The sequence below is a fragment of the Thalassophryne amazonica genome, chromosome 8 (genome assembly GCF_902500255.1).
Source record: "Thalassophryne amazonica chromosome 8, fThaAma1.1, whole genome shotgun sequence".
Lineage (NCBI taxonomy): Eukaryota > Metazoa > Chordata > Actinopteri > Batrachoidiformes > Batrachoididae > Thalassophryne > Thalassophryne amazonica.
The window spans coordinates 57,130,127-57,146,825 of NC_047110.1; the positions used below are offsets into that span (position 1 = coordinate 57,130,127).

The 16,699-nt window shown below is 39.2% G+C and overlaps 1 protein-coding gene across 1 annotated transcript in view; it reads left to right on the forward strand.

Annotated features, from left to right (window-relative positions):
• Positions 1-16,699, forward strand: part of LOC117514907 (mucin-2-like) — a 107,120-nt gene that overhangs the window by 13,066 nt on the left and 77,355 nt on the right. Inside the window, 11 exon segments of the mRNA XM_034175478.1 lie at positions 2,031-2,148; positions 2,256-2,370; positions 2,474-2,624; positions 4,333-4,366; positions 4,369-4,445; positions 4,556-4,625; positions 7,212-7,349; positions 7,703-7,867; positions 9,766-9,860; positions 9,941-10,067; positions 10,158-10,413. Of these exon segments, the coding sequence (XP_034031369.1) occupies positions 2,031-2,148; positions 2,256-2,370; positions 2,474-2,624; positions 4,333-4,366; positions 4,369-4,445; positions 4,556-4,625; positions 7,212-7,349; positions 7,703-7,867; positions 9,766-9,860; positions 9,941-10,067; positions 10,158-10,413 (1,346 nt within the window).

A 16,699-nucleotide genomic window follows, 5' to 3' on the forward strand; every position in this document is an offset into this window, starting at 1 on the left:
GCTGATGAAAGCATGAATGGCCATGTAAGATCACATCTATTGAAGAAGGATTTTACTTTAGCCAGAAGACATAGCTGGAAGAAACTTACTTTGACAACAGAGTTGACTCTGTTATTGAAGAAAACAGCTGTCAAATATCACTCTCTTCTTGACAGGTGATTTGAAATAATTAGCCAGAACACCAAAGTATGGTGGTATAACATTCGGCATGCCAGAATGTCCAAACACAACAACCTCTGTTTTACCGTCATTGAGGTAAAGGATATTTTGAGACAGCTACTGCTTTACATCATGAATACAATTAAATAATGAAGTAAAAGTATCGCTTCCATTAGTCGTCATAGGCAGATAGATTTGCAAATCATCTGCATAACAAAGAAAAGACAGGTTGTGCTTGGCTATAATTGACACCAATAGTAACATGTACAATAAAAATAGAATAGGGCCAAGAACAGACTTCAGAATACCTTCTTTAAAGTTAAACATTTACCACAGATTACTTTCTTCATATATAGTGTTAACAGCGAATTATATATCATATGTATTGAATTGTGATAGGTGTATTGTAATAAGTATCAAAGTTAGCTTTGATAATCACTTGTCTACTAAATGAAAAGTTACTGTGATAACACTAAACAGGTAAACTACTAAAGCATTTAGCTGAAGGTACTGCTAAACCACAAACTGCTGACTTTTATATGAATACTTTTAGCTTTTTTTTCCTCTAAAACCTCAAAAATTAAACCCGAAGAGATGAAATTTTAATATACTGTAGTGTAAATATGGAGGATCCCAAAAGGTTTAGCATACCAAACTCAGATGATGATCAAGACATATAAATAATTAAATGACAAAATCAATTTAAACAGTTTACATTCAACATAGAGGGTTTTTTTTAACAGTAGAGAAAGGTAAACGAGTAAGAATGATTAAGAAATAAAATTCACATGGAAAATCATATTCATTTATTTTGCTTGACCACCTGCCCTTCCATCTCTTCAAGGTTATGCTTGTTGTCTTAGCATGATGTGTCAGTTTTGCTTATTGCATCAGTGTAGGAGCTCAAACCGGAACAACCATACAGTTATAGGATTTAGAAACATTTCTGACCATTAAACTTTATCAGAGCAACTGAGGCCACTCCTAGTGAAAAGGGAGAAGCTGAAAGAACTTACTACTTTATTCAAAATGTGATAGTTGCCTTAAAGTTAGCAGAACTAAATTCAGTGGGAGCTAAGTGGTTCCCTCATAGCTTTAAAAGTTAGCTGAAAAGCTAATCCTCTCATGATAAAGTTGCTGTTAGCTGATTACTTCAAGTGTGTCCACCACCGATTGTTTTGTTTCAACTCTACTGGTGGTGTATAGAGGCAAAATTATAAAAATGGTCACTCTGTAAAAACTACCTGACTGTTTTGAACTGACTGACTATCGGGTTGGGATTTGAGAAGTTTATGACTATTCTGGTTATTGTGTCCTTAGAGACACACTGAAAGAACTGATATCTAAGAAAGTAAAAAAAGAAGACTTGTTTAAAGAAAATTTGACTTAATTTTTGTCTAAATAGAAAAAAATAATCTTGTCAGGCATTTTTTACATAAGAAAAAATGTCTTATTTTGGGAAAATGTATCTCACTTTTTCTTAAGTTTTTTCCAGTTAATATCAAGCTGTATTCAGCCAGTAACAAGGAAAGACATTGGATTTCAAATCATCCAAGCAAAGGAACAAGATTGTTTTCCTTATTTTAAGACAGAGGCTAATCTTAAAATAAGAATTCTGTTCAGTTTTAAGGCACTTTTTGATAATTCAGTGCTTTTTGCTAGCTTTGAGAATTCTAACTAAGTAAAATTTTCTTACCCCACTGGCAGATTTTTGTTTTTGCTTAATACAAGACAGTTTGGGTAGATATCAGATTATTTGTCTCATTTGGAGAGGGACAGTTTTTGTAGTGCATGTTGACGTTAATATCTGCAGTATAATTTTAATGTCAACTACTGTATTTTTCTTGTACTATATCTACACAGCTGTACAGTGTCCCTTCAACATGGTTCACGAAGAGAGCGGTTCCCCTTGCGTGGATACTTGTTCACATCTCGACACCGGTTCACTGTGTGAGGACCACAAAATGGATGGATGCTTTTGTCCTTCTGGTTTGTGTCCTGCTACATTCACTTTCTGATTTTTGTTGCCTATATGCACATGATTTGTCATTTAGAAATATTCATGTCATGTGTGTTTGTATGTCTGTCTACTTTAGGAACCGTGTTTGATGACATTTCCATGAGAGGTTGCATTGCTCAGTCAGAATGTCAGTGCAAGCACAACAAAGTCTATAACACTGGGGAAGTTTATGTTCAGGATGGCAAGGAATGGTATGCCAAGCCTTTCACGGTGTCAACAAGAAATATGGTTTGTTTGGTTTTTTTTTACCATTGGAGTGTGTCCCTGTGTACAAAATTACTGATGTTGTTTCAGCACATGTTTTGAGGGTAGATGGGACTGTAAAAGTCTTCACACTCCTGCAACCTGTGCAGTTGAAGAGGGTTCACATGTAACTACATTTGATGGGAAAACCTACACCTTCCATGGAGATTGTTACTATACCCTGGCTAAGGTGGACAGTAAGGTGAGTGTGCTATGGTTTCATACTTAGCATTAAATAGTGTGAATTCAAGTATATTGGGGCAGTTTTTATTATCCTCTATCTTGTCATCTCATTCTTTCATTTTCTGTACCTGCTTATTCCAATCAAAGGTCACAGGGCAGCTGGAGCCTATCTCAGCAGTAAAGATAAAAGTATAAAAGTAAAGATTATTTTCAGATATAAATTATATATAATATCAATATAAATGGACTGCAACTTTCCATCTGAAGTAGAGGCTCAAAGCACTTTACAGTGATGACTCACATTCACCCATTCATGCAAACACATCAGCCTGCTGCCATGTAAGACACTCAAATCAGAATCAGAATCGCCTTTATTGTCATTGTAATTTGATTAAGGATCTTGCCCAAGAGCAAATATAAGGAACTTGTCCTTTATATTTGCAGTATTAATTATATAATTAATACTGAAGATATAATATACAACATTATAATTAATTATACATTCAAAAATTAGTGCACTTGTATTGAAATTAGATGAAACATGTTACTCTCTCCCTGTGTGCTTTTTGAGACCAACTTCCTGTTTTATAGTGCAGCAGATAACAGAATATTTACTGAGGATCCTTCAAATCTTGAAAGAAGCACCAAAGTTGACACAAATACTCCTTAGACATTACTCTTTTTGAAAAAACTGAGTAGCCACTTGAATTTTCAGTAGGCGGCCAGGTAGGGGTCAATTGAAGAATTACACAGGGGTTAAAATTTAAAAATGTTTCAATCATATTGAATGCTATACCACATTAATCGTCTGATCACAACGATACCAAAAGGTATAGTTGTACTATCTATGACTGAATGTTATGGGGTAAAAACAGCAAGAATGGTAACAAAGGTCAGCATTAGTTTGTACAGGGGTCAGATGTTAAAGTTGCTCTAAATATGGTAAAATGTGATGCTTATTATTGGTTGAGTTAATAGTGCAAACTAATCCTTTTTAAAACCCTATGTGGCATGCTTAGTTATCATGTTACAGGGTAACATATGTCACATGTCATAGAATCCAATGGACGTCGACATTGCTCTACCTTTACCTTGCAGACCAAGCATTCAACACAGTCAAAACTATTTCATTTATTAATCCTATTAGTTCAACCAATATTTGCACCACTTTTTTACCAAAATTGGAGCAACTTTAACTTCTAACCCCTGTACAACTAATGCTGACCTTTGTCACCATAACTCCATAACATTCAGTCATAGATGGTCCAACTATACCTTTTGGTATTGTTGTGATCAGACAAATAATGTGGTATAGCTTTCAATATGATTGGAGCATTTTTAAATTTTGACCCCTGTGTAATTCTTCAATTGACCCTACCTGGTCGCCTACTGAAAATTCAAGTGGCTACTCAGTTTTTTCAAAAGAGTAATGTCTAAGGAGTATTTGTGCCAACTTTGGTGCTTCTTTCCAGAAATGAACAATTGTTACAGTTATCTGCTCCACTATTCATGAGACAGCACACAACCCCATATGATGTTACATAAATTGTGACGCGTGACTTTAATCACATGTATCCACTTTAAGATCTGAGCACCAGTAACATTGACTTGCAATTTTCAGGACAGAAATAAAATGCTGCATTTTTCTGCTGTCACAAATGATCTAATTTCTTACAAGCCGCTTGTTCAATATTTGACCAGACACTTTGCATTTATTTATTTTTCAGGATGATAAAAGTCCAAAGTTTACCATCCTGGTTCAGCGGTACCTTGTGCAAACAGTGAACTTGACACTTGTCTGAAAAGCCTGAAACTCCTGCTGAACAATGACAGAAACAATGTAAGTGAAGCCTGACAGCTGATCAGACTGCCATCACTTAAATCATAATGATGTGTCTAATTTATTTTAAGATTTTTTATTTTATTTTTTGCTTTTCTGATTTTCTTTAGGAACTGATGGTTACTTATGATGGAGCAGTAAAGTACAACATGCAGTCAGTCACTTTGCCGTACCACTCAGGTGGGATATAATCTCACAATTTACTCTTCACTGTTTAAACATATGGCTTAAAAAGATTTTTATGAGGAAAAAAGTATTTAATAATTTAAATATTACAAATTACATGGCTGTAAACATGTAATTTGTAATATTGAAATAATTTAATAGATTTTTATGGCAACACTTTACAGTGAGGGAACATTTAATGCAGTAATAATCATGAACTAACTGTTAATTATAGTTAAGTAATGTGTTTATAATAATTTACTAATGGTATATATGTCAGGTAATGCAGTAATGTACATTAACTAACAGTGAATTAAGAGTTAATTAATGTGATTACTAATTTTTTTGAGTGATGTTTATGTTAGTTAATACAGTAATAAGCATTAACATATAACAAATAACAGCTATCTAGTGTATTTACTTATAATTTATAGATGGTGTTCATGTTAATGTAATAACCATGAACAAAACAGTAAATTAAGAGTGGACTGTGTTTATTAATGTATTCAGTTCTTTAACTTATTAGTATATAAGTTAATACCCTTAATAAATAGATTTTTTATTTATCTTAACAGACACAATGTGTAGTAAACATGAAAACTAAAGCACTAATACCAACACATAGTATTGATAACAAAAAGAAACAATAGAAATATGCTCGAGAAGGAAGACACAGAAACCCCTTCTGTGTTTGAAATGCTCAAAAAGACACCCCTGGCCTACCATCAACATTATATAATTAACCTCATGATGATTAATTAACTCATTAAATATTCATAACGCTTACAACATTCAGTAATAAAATATATACTTTCAGAATCATCTTTATTGTCATTGCACATTAAAACAGCACAACGAAATTGTGCATCTTCAAAAACAATGCTCCCACTCACACATAACTTACCCACACACACCCTCACCTGCACACCCACACACGCACATACCTCAGTAAATATTAAGAGCATCAGGATGGGATGATGTGAGCTCAGAAACTTCTTAGTTGCACCGTCCCAATCAGACATACGTCTCATATTGCACTGCCCAAACATACCATGCCAACTTTATTTATAAAGCACCTTAAACAGCCAGCACTGACACAAGGGGCTACACACTACAAACATAATACAAATTAAAACACAATAAAATAAAAATAAAAAGAACCACTAAAATACAATTAAAATGATCAAACTAAGCCTCATTGGTCTCAAAAGCCAAGGAAAAAATATATGTTTTTAAATTAACCTTAAAAATGACCAATGAGAGTGTGCCCCTAACACCCAGAGGCAAGCTGTTCCACAGTTTGGGAGCAATAGCAGAAAAAGCCCTGTCCCCCTGAGCTTTCTTTTCAACCTAGGCAATTGCAGGAGCAGCGGTCAGCCTACCAGAGAGGTACGATGGAGCTAGACCATGGAGGGACTTAAAGATGAACATAAGAATTTTAAAATGAACTGGAAACCAGGGAAGTGTGGCTAGGACAGGAGTCATATGCTTCCTCCTCCGAGCCCCTATCAAAAGCCACGCTGCAGCATTCTGGGCTAAATGCAGACCAGAGAGAAGTGACAGATTTATTCCTACATAGAGTGAATTGCAGTAATCCACACAAGATGACACAAAAGCATGAATAACCATCTCAAAATGTTGCCTAGAATGAAAAGATTTCACTATTGCCAAACACCTCAAATGATAAAAACCAGATTTCACCACTGCTGCAATTTGACTGTCCAATTTAAGCTCGCCATCCATCTTAAAACCAACATTAAGAATAACCAATTTAAAATATGGTTCCAGGGGTCCCATATCAACAGAGGAGGGCTCACAAAGACTACTAGGTCCAAAAACTGCCACCTCTGTTTTCTTGTCATTAAAACATAGAAAATTCAAGGCAAGCCAGTTTTACATACAGCATATGTCTCTATTGCCCTGCCCCAAACAGACCTAAGGCTCATATTGCACTGGTCCCAATTTATCTTATGCTCATATTTTACTTGTCCCATATTACACATGTCCCCCATTGTTGTTATTAGAGCAATGCTTTTGTTCTGATTGGAGCTTGGGCAGGTCTGTTCAGTTCAGTAATGGCTCTAGGAAAGAAGCTGTTTCTCAGCCTTGTGGTGTGGGCTTTGAAGGCCCACTAACACCTGCCGGATGTTAGCAGAGAGAAGAGATGGTGTGGTTGAGGTGTGTTCCATCCTGTAGAGTACCACTTGTTCAGTAGAGCCAGCAGGTCCTGAAAATGTCATCCAGTGAGGGCAGAGGGAGTCCAATGATTTTTTTTTTTTTTTTTCTGGTGTTCTTATGACTCGTTTGCTAGATTGTTTTCAGAGCACTTAGCAAACCATGCTGTAATACAATAAGTTAAAAATAATTACAAACACAAAATATGAACTATAATATATAATAACAAATAAAGCAGCATTATATGCTTGGTAAACACAGTTAAGTGTCACTTCACTGTTATCTAATGCTTATTATTGGATTAATGTGCCATTATTGTAAAGCGTTATTGTCATTTGTTTTTTGTTTGTTGTTGGTGGTGGTTACCATTACATCGCCAAATGTTCACCTCATATTTATTTATTTTTTTATTTTATTTCATCACAGGTGATATCAACATTTTCAAAGCTTCATCGTTTCACATCATACTACAGACAAGTTTTGGGTTACAAATTCAGATTCAGCATGTGCCCGTCATGCAAATATACGTCAGCCTGGATGAAGCATACAAGTCTAAAGTTCGTGGTACGTTTTGTCTTATGCATGACTGATTGATTTATGATTAAAATATTAAAAAATACAGTATCACTTTAATACATGACAAACATAAGACAAACTTAAAACATAAGACAAACATATTTCTGTTGTGGTACTATGATTCTTATGAAGTGTCGGTGCCCTTAATGAGTCCCAAACACTTCAAAAATACCATCTGAATATTTTAAACATTATTTTTCAGAAACTATATTTAAAGCTGTGGCAGAGATGCTTTCTACTGTATTTCTACTTTTTAAAGTTAAGACTCAGACCTTTTTGTAAGTCGTACTGGATATGCAGCCTTAAATGAACATACTATGACTACTAATGATTTTCTGTAGGTTTATGTGGGAACTACAACATGGTTATGAAAGATGACATGAAGACTCCTCAGGGGATTGTGGAAGGCACAGCTGCAACTTTTGGTAACTCTTGGAAGGCTAACCCTGTGTGTCCAAACAAAGAAGAGAGAGTTGATGACCCCTGCTCCCTCAGTATGGAAAATGGTAAAAATCCTCTTGTTCATCTCTGTCATTCTTTCCTTGAAATTAGGACTGTGACTTTTGGTGATTTGTTCGTTGATTAATCAGTTGATTTCTTATCTAATCAATCAATAATTTATGAACTGAAGGAACCAAAGGGGTCATTCCAGTCACAGGCGCCATCTTCAAATTGTTTAAAGACACAAAGACCTTGAACTTCCAGTTTAATTCTTTGTGATTTTGTGATGCTGTGATATATGGCTCTGTGTGACCTTGATTATCAGTTTGGTCCAAAATTAATCCACTTTATCTTTGTTTAACACACAATTCATCCACCATGTTTAATCTATATTGACCTTAAGTTTGACCTTTCAAGCTCAATCAAAGTCAAAAGTCGTGTGACCAACAAAATGATGACATATGACTTCATAATTAGTGTTTAATGGTAACCATAGGTGTATTTTTCACCTATACATACTGCAAGTGTGTAGTATGTAGGGGTGTTAATTAGCAGAAATGGAATATTGCATTCATAACCATCTGTTCTCTAGTGCATAATTACCTCCAACATTGAAATTATGTGTTTTGATGAGCTTAGAATGAACACTTCATATCTACTTGGGAATGGACCCCTCACGGAGGCCATCGTGGTGCAGAATACTGTTGATATGGTAGTCCAAAAAGTATCAAAAGAGAAATACTCTGCCTAACGCATACGGAAGACGAAAGAAAAAAGAATAGGAATCAGTGGTTGCTCCACTATAACTAATTATACGAGTATAGGCCCACAACCAACAGGCGGATATGGTCCAGGTCTATACCCAGTGCCATCCTATAGGGATGGAGACCTATCAATAGATTTTAACGGATCATTTCTATTTTAAGCTGCACAGGTTTTCCTACATTTATGTTCCTCTAACCACATAGCTTTTCGTTTTGTCACTACATTAGTCAGTGTATGTACACAGGGAACACACACAGATCAAATACCGTGCTTTGCAACTCATCCCACGTGATGCCACTCAACCAAATAAATAATTTATTCAAAGCACGCTTGTATAGCTAGATGCACACGCACACACACACACACACACACACACACACACACACACACACACACACACACACACACACACACACACACACACACACACACCACACACACACACACACACACACACACGCAACCAGGCCAGCCATGAAAAGATAGAGGTCTGAAAAGGAACAAGAGCAATCTGAGATTTATGACGTCTGCCAATCCAGATCCGGATCAAAATTCAGTGACGTCTTCCATGCCGTAATAACTATCTGTGGCGTAAATTTGATGAGAATCTGTGAAGTAGTTTTGATGTAATCCTTTAAAGCCTGTATAAAGTGAAATCTTGATGCAGAATCTGGATCCGGGAAAACTTGCAAAATCGAGAGTGCATCAAATACTTCTTTTCTCCCCTGTATATTAGAATTGAGTTATTTGCTCTTGGCCTGTGACCTTGAGCTTTGACCAGTTTTCCCACAATCAAATAATTTTGTCCTTGAATAACCCTCAAACATTTCAAGTGTGGACCAAACTGAACAAAACTCTTTGAGCTGTTTTGATCACACACACACACACACACACACACACTGGCACACAGGACCACAGATGTTCTGGACGTTTCTATGTGTGGCAGTAAACATACCAGATGTTAATACTTGAAGCTACAGCTAGTGAAAGTCTGGCATTTTTAAAGCAACATTATTATTTAAATCGTTTTTGGTTCATTTTTAGTAGAATATTCCAGATGATTATTCCAGTGTTTATTTCAGCACAATATCAAACTATTACTTCTAGTCTGTAAGCAAAAAAATAAATAAATAAAATAAAATAAAAAAAAAATCCCTCAAAAACTAAATAATAAAATGTCTTGTTTATTCTCTCTCAGAGAGATATGCCAAACACTGGTGTGCCTTGCTGCAAAGTTCAAATAGTACCTTCATGCAGTGCCATGCAGCAGTTGATCCTGATACATATTACAAGGTACAGCATTATGTTTCTCTGGTTTTTCATACGCTTAAATCCTGGCATTCATCTAAAGTAGAGTTTGATATCTTTTGCAGCGCTGCATGTACGCTAGCTGTAACTGTGAGAAGAGTGAGGACTGCCTCTGTGCTGTCTTCTCGTCTTATGCACGAGCTTGTGCAACAAAGGGGGTGTTGCTGACTGACTGGAGAGAGCATGTGTGTGGTAAGAATCGGTTTAATTGAAATATGCTTTTTTCCTCCGACTGGTACCCCAAACCTATTGTACAACCTTTTCATATTGTGCACAAAACAGAAAAATATGCAAGGAGCTGCCCAGTGTCTCAAACCTTCTCCTACAACCACCAGAGGTGCCAGCTGACATGCAGATCCCTCAGCTCAGAACAAAAGAGCTGTACGTCGGACTTTTTGCCCGTGGATGGCTGTTCTTGCTCAGAGGGTCACTACCTAGATGACAACGGTATCTGTGTCCCCATGGCAAAATGTCCCTGTTTTTACAACGGAAACTACGTCAAAGCTGGAAAATCCGTCAGTGTCAATGAAGAGCACTGGTTAGTTTCAGTTGTTTGAGTTTGGTGACTTCTGATGCTGTTTTTAATGCAGTTATGTAGTCTACATATACTTCTTCTTCTTCTTCTTTGTCTTTCGGCTGTTCCCGTTAGGGGTCGCCACAGCAGATCAATCGTTTCCATCTCACCCTGTCCTCTGTATCTTCCTCTGTCACACCAACCACCTGCATGTCCTCTCTCAGCACATCCATGAACCTCCTCTTTGGTCTCCCTCTTCTCCTCCTGCCTGGTGGCTCCATCCTCAGCATCCTTCTCCCTATATACCCTGGGTCCCTCCTCTGCACATGTCCAAACCATCTCAATCTCACCTCTCTGACTTTGTCTCCAAACCGTCCCACCTGAGTTGTCCCTCTATGTTCATTCCTAATCTTGTCCATTCTTGTCACTCCCAAAGAGAATCTCAACATCTTCAGCTCTGCCACCTCCAGCTCTGCCTCCTGTCTTTTTGTTAGTGCCACTGTCTCTAAACCATACAACATAGCTGGTCTCACTACTGTTTTGTAATCTTTCCCCTTCACTCTTGCTGATATTCTTCGGTCACAAATCACTCCTGCCACCTTCCTCCACCCACTCCACCCTGCCTGCACTCTCTTCTTCACCTCTTTACCACACTCTCCATTACTTTGAACAGCTGACCCCAAATATTTAAACTCATCTACTTTCACCACTTCTACTCCTTGTAACTGCACTATTCCACTGGGCTCCCTCTCATTCACACACATGTACTCAGTCTTGCTTCTACTGACTTTCATTCCCCTTCTCTCCAAAGCATATCTCCACTTCTCCAGACTAGACTCAACTTGCTCTCTACTCTCACTACAGATCACAATGTCATCTGCAAACATCATAGTCCATGGGGACTCCTGTCTGATCTCATCTGTCAACCTGTCCATCACCACTGCAAAAAAGAAAGGACTCAGAGCTGATCCTTGGTGTAATCCCACCTCCACCTTGAATAAGTCTGTCATTCCGACTGCGCATCTCACCACTGTCACACTATTCTTGTACATGTCCTGCACTACCCTAACATACTTCTCTGCCACTCCAGACTTCCTCATACAATGCCACAACTCTTCTCTTTTCTAAGTCCACAAACACACAATGTAACTCTTTCTGTCCTTCTCTGTACTTTTCCAACAGTATTCTCAGAGCAAACATTGCATCTGTAGTGCTCTTTCTCGGCATGAAACCATATTGCTGCTCACAGATCTTCACCTGTTTTCTAAGCCTAGCTTCTACTAGTCTTTCCCATAACTTCATGCTGTGGCTGATCAGCTTTATGCCTCTGTAGTTACTGCAGCTCTGCACATCACCCTTGTTCTTGAAAATAGGAACCAGCACACTTCGTCTCCACTCCTCAGGCATCCTCTCACTTTCCAAGATTTTATTAAACAATCTGGTTAGAAACTCTACTACCATCTCTCCTAGACATTTCCATGCTTCCATTGGAATGTCATCTGGACCAACTGCCTTTCCACTCTTCATCCTCTTCATAGCAGCCCTCACTTCGTCCTTGCTAATCTCTTTTACTTCCTGATTTACTCTCACCACATAATCCAGCCTTTTCTCTCGCTCATTTTCTTTATTCATCAACTCTTCAAAATATTCCCTCCACCTTCTCAGCACACACTCCTCACTTGTCAGCACATTACCATGTGCATCTTTTACCACCATAACCTGCTGCGCATCCTTTCCAGCTCTGTCCCTTTGTCTGGCCAATCGGTACAAGTCCTTTTCTCCTTCCTTACTGTTCAACTTCTTGTACAGCTCGCAATATGCCTTTTCCTTTGCTTTTGCCACTTCTCTTCTCGCCTTATGCCGCATCTCCTTGTACTCCTGTCTACTTTCTTCATCTCTCCGACTATCCCAAAACTTTTTCGCCAACCCCTTTCTCCTTATGCTTTCCTGGACCTCTTCATTCCACCACCAAGTCTCCTTGTCTTCCTTCCACTGTCCAGATGTCATACCCAGTACTGTCCTAGCTGTCTCCCTCACCACATCTGCAGTACTTTTCCAGTTGTCCAAAATTGCTTCCCCTCCAACTAGTGCTTCTCTCACCTGCTCGCTAAATTTCACACAACAGTCTTCCTCCTTCAGCTTCCACCATCTGATCCTTTGTTGAGCTCTCACTCTCTCCTTCTTCTTTACCTCTAAAGTCATCCTACAAACAACCATCCTATGCTGTTTAGTGACACTCTCTCCTGCTACCACCTTACAGTCTGTGATTTCTTTTAGCTTGCATCTCCTATAAAGAATGTAGTCCACCTGTGTGCACCTTCCTCCACTCTTATATGTTACCCTGTCCTTCTCCCTTTTCTTAAAGTAGGTATTCACCACCAGTGATGCCGGTTACTCTAATCTGACCACTTTTTTTTAGTAACGAGTAATCTAACGCGTTAATCTTTCCAAATCAGTAATCAGATTAAAGTTACTTCTCCATGTCACTGTGTGTTACTATTATTTTTCATTGTGGGTCGATAGCAGCATTAAACTTGGTCTGTGGGCAGGAGGTCAGGGTTCGACTGAACTGTCCACTTTAAGTGAGCTGTGAGCTTTTCATCCACGGTTTTTTGCAGCTGCTCGACTCGTCCTCACCTCTTAATGCGCGGTGATCAGCACACCTGCACTGAGCTTTACAAAGACATTTTTATACTTTTTTCCTCCTTTATTTAGAATTCTGAGCTGAGCCGCTCTGTATCGTCTCGTTAAAAACAGCTGCTCCTCCGCGACACGTCAACAACTAACACTATTTTCCACTCAAATGCACCTAAACTCTTTCTGAGAACCATATGATGTGAAAACGCAATAAAACTTTATTACCTGTAAATCTGGTCCTGTTTTCTGCATAAATAAATGTTATCCATTCTTTGTGCTCAAATGCCAAAGCAGGGGCGAATCCAGATGGAATGGGGGCGTGGGGCAAGGATGTGCCCCCCCCCCCACAACACCCCTAGATTAAAGGTCCAGTTTTGAAGCCGTTTTTTACTACAACTACTAATACTACTTAAAATAATAAGAATTTCGACAAGTAAAATGTTTAGGGAGTTAGAATTTAATAGTTACATTTCTAAACAATGTAGGTTTGAAATTGCAAGTTTTACTGTTACAGTGCTGTCAACAGTTAAATATGAGGTCAAGAAAGAGGTCTTTATTTTACTTTTTATAAAACAAGTATTTATTTTCATTGAAGTCAAGAAAGGGTGACTATAAAGTGAGTTGTTGTCGGCAGCTGGGGAAAGTAACTAAAAAAGTAACTAGTAATCTAACTTAGTTACTTTTACAATTGAGTAATCAGTAAAGTAACTAAGTTACTTTTTCAAGGAGTAATCAGTAATCAGTAATTGGATTACTTTTTCAAAGTAACTGTGGCAACACTGTTCACCACAGCCATTTCCATCCTTTTTGCAAAATCAACTACCATATGTCCTTCCCCATTCCTATCCTTGATACCATATCTACCCATTACTTCCTCATCACCCCTGTTCCCTTCACCAACATGCCCATTGAAGTCTGCTCCTATCACCACTCTTTCATGCTTGGGCACACTCTCCACCACCTCATCTAACACACTCCAGAAATCTTCTTTCCCCTTCATCTCACAACCTACCTGTGGGGCATATGTACTGATGATATTCATCATCACCCCTTCAATTTCCAACTTCACACTCATCACCCTGTCAGACACTCGCTTAACCTCCAACACACTTTTAACATACTCTTCCTTTAAAATGACCCCAACACCATTTCTCTTCCTGTCCTCACCATGGTACAACAACTTGTACCCACCGCCAATGCTCCTGCTCTTACTTCCCTTCCACTTGGTCTCTTGCACACACAATATGTCTACCTTTCTCCTCTCCATCATATCAGCCAGCTCTCTCCCTTTATCAGTCATACTACCAACATTCAAAGACCCCACTCTCATTTCCACCCTTCTAGTTTTCTTCTTCTCCCGCTGTTCGTGGCAACGTTTTCCTCCTCTTCTTCGTCGTCTTCGCAAAACAGTAGCCCAATTTCCACCGGCACCCTGTTGGGCAATAGCACCGGTGGCGGACGTTGTTAACCCGGGCCGCGACCGATCCGGTATGGGAATTCGATTCTGAGTCTGCATAGTTGTGTTGGCTTGTTTTACGCCGGATGCCCTTCCTGACGCAACCCTCCTCATTTATCCGGGCTTGGGACCTGCACTCAGAATGTACTGGCTGCACACCCCATGTGGCTGAGTTATGTAGTCTACATATACAATGTAGCATATTTTAAACACAATGCATTGCATATATTGCAAGTTACTGCCTGCACTTAGCAGGGCACGCATAGGCATGATGGAGTGAGTCAGTGAGCAGTTCCAGCAGGGCTTCCGATTGTAGCCTGTGGCAAATAAATGCATTTGGGTCAATGGTGCAGCTACCACAGAAGCATGTGCTATTTATGATGCCTGGTTGATACACAAGAAAGTAAGCTGGAACACAGCGGTATACCATACCCAGGAGAGATAGATATACAGTCCTCCACAGCCGGTACGCAGGGGTACGCCTCAGAAGAGCAGCTTTCACCCCTGCACACAACGCAAGCCTTTTCAATTTTCAAGCGAATTTCTCCGAAATAAATGTAAATTTGATGAATACATGAAAATCATCAACAGAATGTACCGCCTGTAACATGTTTGTGTGTTCAAATAAAAGGATCAGCAGGACCCCAGAAGCAATCAAAAAGCGTGCACTAGCATTACTCTGTGCCACCAGCAGGTGGCAGTGCATTTTCCCTTTCTCTGTTATTTTCAGAAAAAAAAGAACAGATTGTTGCATTGTTTTGGGCCCCTTCACACATAGTGCGAATATGTACAACTGAGGGCGACACCTGTCGGGGCAGCTTGTATGAGCAAACCACGAAACATCGCGCTGACGTGCACGAACCGTCACACTGGCATTGTGCACGCAGGAACAGAGTGCCAATGTGGTTACACATCGTACAGCTGCTGTGAAGAAAAAAATAAAAAATACATGCTGTGGCAGTTTTGTGCACCATGGAACACAGCAGCATTTCACAGCTGCTGTGAAAATAAAAAAAAATAAAAATTACATGTCACCCATGGGAATCGAACCCACGCCAAAAGCTCTGATTACTAGTCAGAAACTTTACCACTGAGCTAAAATCACTGTCCTATAAAAGTTGCAGGAAACTGCCTCATATAAGGACATGGACATATTTAAAAAAAAATGAAACTGCACACCATATAAAAACACCACATTTTATTGAATCCCTCTTATCAAGCGGGCAATACAAGTATGATCCATCTGTTCCTCTGTAGAAGACCCATGGTCACAGACATACAGTCATGAAATGACATGAATGATGAAGCAGTTCGATCTTCTCATGTCCACATCTACTGGTCCAGTCCATCCAGCACGTGTTCTGCCCGACAGACATGTCTTGTAGACACTGTGCCGCAGGACAGACACCGTGAAACACAGCTCACGTGGGTGGTGTGACAGTCAGATCAGCCGCTGCGTGTTATGATCTGACGATCCGTTTCAACCTGGAGGCAGCCTGTCAATGGGCTGTAGTGTGTGCACGCTCACTGCAACCCGTCACCAAGCAATATATGTTTTTATTTATGTCCATGTGATGACAGCAAGCAGACACACACGCGTCACAGTGGGCAGTTGTTAGTCCATGTCCATCCAAATACAGTATGTGTTGTTCAGCTGGCATGTCCAGAACGACAGCTCTCCACAGCTGATTTTGTCGGCGCCACACTTCCTGTCAGTTCAGCGCACACACCATAACCACATTCGTGGGGCACTTAGACAAATTTCTCTGCCAGCACGACAGTGACTGTCTGCTGACTGTTAATAGTGTGAATGGCCACACATTTTCTAAGTGCCAAACAAGCGACGTTAGATGTTCGTGTGTGTCACCTGGAATTTGGCCGACACCTGCTGCGAGAGGGATCGATGGGCTCGCACAGCGCATACTCTGTCTTTCAGCTACTGGTGTGCCGAAATAGATGTAGCAACAGGTGTACAAAGCAGCTTCGATTTTACATGTTTTGCACACAATACCTGCTTCATGTGCACTTTATGCTCAAATCGACCAAACTGCACTATGTGTGAAGGGGCCCTTAATGATGTTGAAGTTGTTCAGTTCTTGTTCTGATGTTATTTCCCAAATAATGATGTTCGCACTTTACCTGAAAATAAATGTTTGCCATAAATTATGATACGTGTCTAACATCATCCATCATGCACTCAAGGACGTGCACACAATT